The sequence below is a fragment of the Arachis ipaensis genome, chromosome B02, assembly GCF_000816755.2.
Source record: "Arachis ipaensis cultivar K30076 chromosome B02, Araip1.1, whole genome shotgun sequence".
NCBI lineage: Eukaryota > Viridiplantae > Streptophyta > Magnoliopsida > Fabales > Fabaceae > Arachis > Arachis ipaensis.
Window position 1 is genome coordinate 92,452,867 of NC_029786.2, and position 1,757 is coordinate 92,454,623.

Genomic DNA, 1,757 nt, shown 5'->3' on the forward strand with positions numbered 1-1,757 from the left:
TATGGTTAGTTGGTTCTAATTGATGCAAATTGAAACAGTAACATATACTACATAAATGACAAATTGGACAAACGAACTTGGACTTACATATTTGGAGCTTGTTGTGCAACCACCGTGTTCATACCTTCGTTCCACAATTATCGTATATGGTCATTTCTGGGTCTTGGAATGACTACTTACACAGCTTGGTACTTAGCCATAGCAGCACTCATTCATGGCCAGGTAAAAATTCATTATTAAAAGATATATATGGAAATAGATAAAATTTTTATAATTTTTTTATTGGTATGGTTATTGAAATAGTAGTGATTAAAGTCAATGGTAACGACTTATGGGATAAAATTCTCATATTCTACACTACCCAAAAAAAATTTTAACGGTCATTTATTTTTATTTTTAGAGACAATAAAAATAACTGCTAATATATATTTACTGACAATTAGACATTAACTGTCTTATGTTTTGTCGCTAAAATATTTTAATGGTAATTATACAGTTACTTATAAAAATTATTTTAATGATAAAAAAAATATATAATTATCATTATAACATATAGTAATAATGACAAATATATAATTATCGCAAAAATATAAGTTAAATAAAACATATAATCACTATTATGTTATTTTGGCTAAAATTTTACTGCCAAAAATGATTTTTGCTGTAATGCTATTAGATAGCAAGAATTATTTTCTTTGATGACAAAATTAACATTTTGTGATGATATGATATGATATGATGTTGTTTCATGTTACTGGGAATAATGATGGTGTTTCATAAAAACAAAACACAGGCAGAAAATGTGACGCACTCAGGTCCAGCAAAGCTAGTGCTTTACTTCACCGGAGCCACTAACATACTATACACGTTTGGTGGACATGCTGTTACTGTGTAAGAACATAATAACTATGTTCATTTCTTCTTCATCATCATTCATATATCTCTATCTATCTATCCATCTATCTTCTTTCATATTTCTTCCATTTTTTTCAACATGGCTTCTCTTTGCAGCTTTTTGCCGGCCATCTTCAAAGCCAAAATTCATGTAAATAAATAAATAATTTTTTTTGGATTTAAAGAAGTTATCTAGGATTTTTTTTTGGGGGGTTTTTTTTTTTTTTTTTTTTTTGCTATTATTATGACTTTTGAGAATATTTTTTACCTTTTTCTTAAATCTTTTATAAATGGTATTTAATTTGGATAAGTTGTAAGTTACTAACCTTGATAAATTTTATTTGAAAGAATAACTTCAATATCATGTTATTTGAAGGGATAAAAAGTACATTTTAAATGACCAAAATATTATTTAATATTTGTGGAACTTTATTTCTTGGATCTTATAGATATGCTTGTGTAACTACTAACTACTTCTCTGACTGTTGATAGCTAAGTCTTGGAATATATTTCAACTTTAAATATAAAAACGTGGGATTTTTTTACCTACAAAATAACTTTTCAATAAAATTAAGCTAGTTTTTTGAAAATAGTTTTCTTAAATTTAAAGTAATTAAAATTTTAATTTTAATATTTTCCCGTAAATAAAACAAACGCATTTCTCAATCCAAAATTTACAATTTACCCTGCCAATAAATATGCTTTTGTACCAAACCGAACCTACCTAGTACCTAGTCTTAGGCTTCTAGCCTGATCTCATGAACATGTTATTTTGGTCAAACGAAAACAAAAATTCTCAAAACTCCAAGACGCACAATTTTAGAAAGAAAATTTTTTGGAGATTAATAATTTTTAGTAGTTTT

The 1,757-nt window shown here is 26.8% G+C and overlaps 1 protein-coding gene across 2 annotated transcripts in view; it reads left to right on the forward strand.

The window, feature by feature from the left end:
- LOC107625728 (auxin transporter-like protein 2) overlaps window positions 1-1,757 on the forward strand; it is a 9,284-nt gene that overhangs the window by 2,245 nt on the left and 5,282 nt on the right. For both annotated transcript variants that reach the window (XM_016328430.2, XM_016328431.2), the window contains exons 5-6: window positions 39-222; window positions 794-891. In XM_016328430.2, coding sequence (XP_016183916.1) covers window positions 39-222; window positions 794-891 — 282 coding nt within the window. The remainder of the gene's footprint in view (window positions 1-38; window positions 223-793; window positions 892-1,757) is intronic.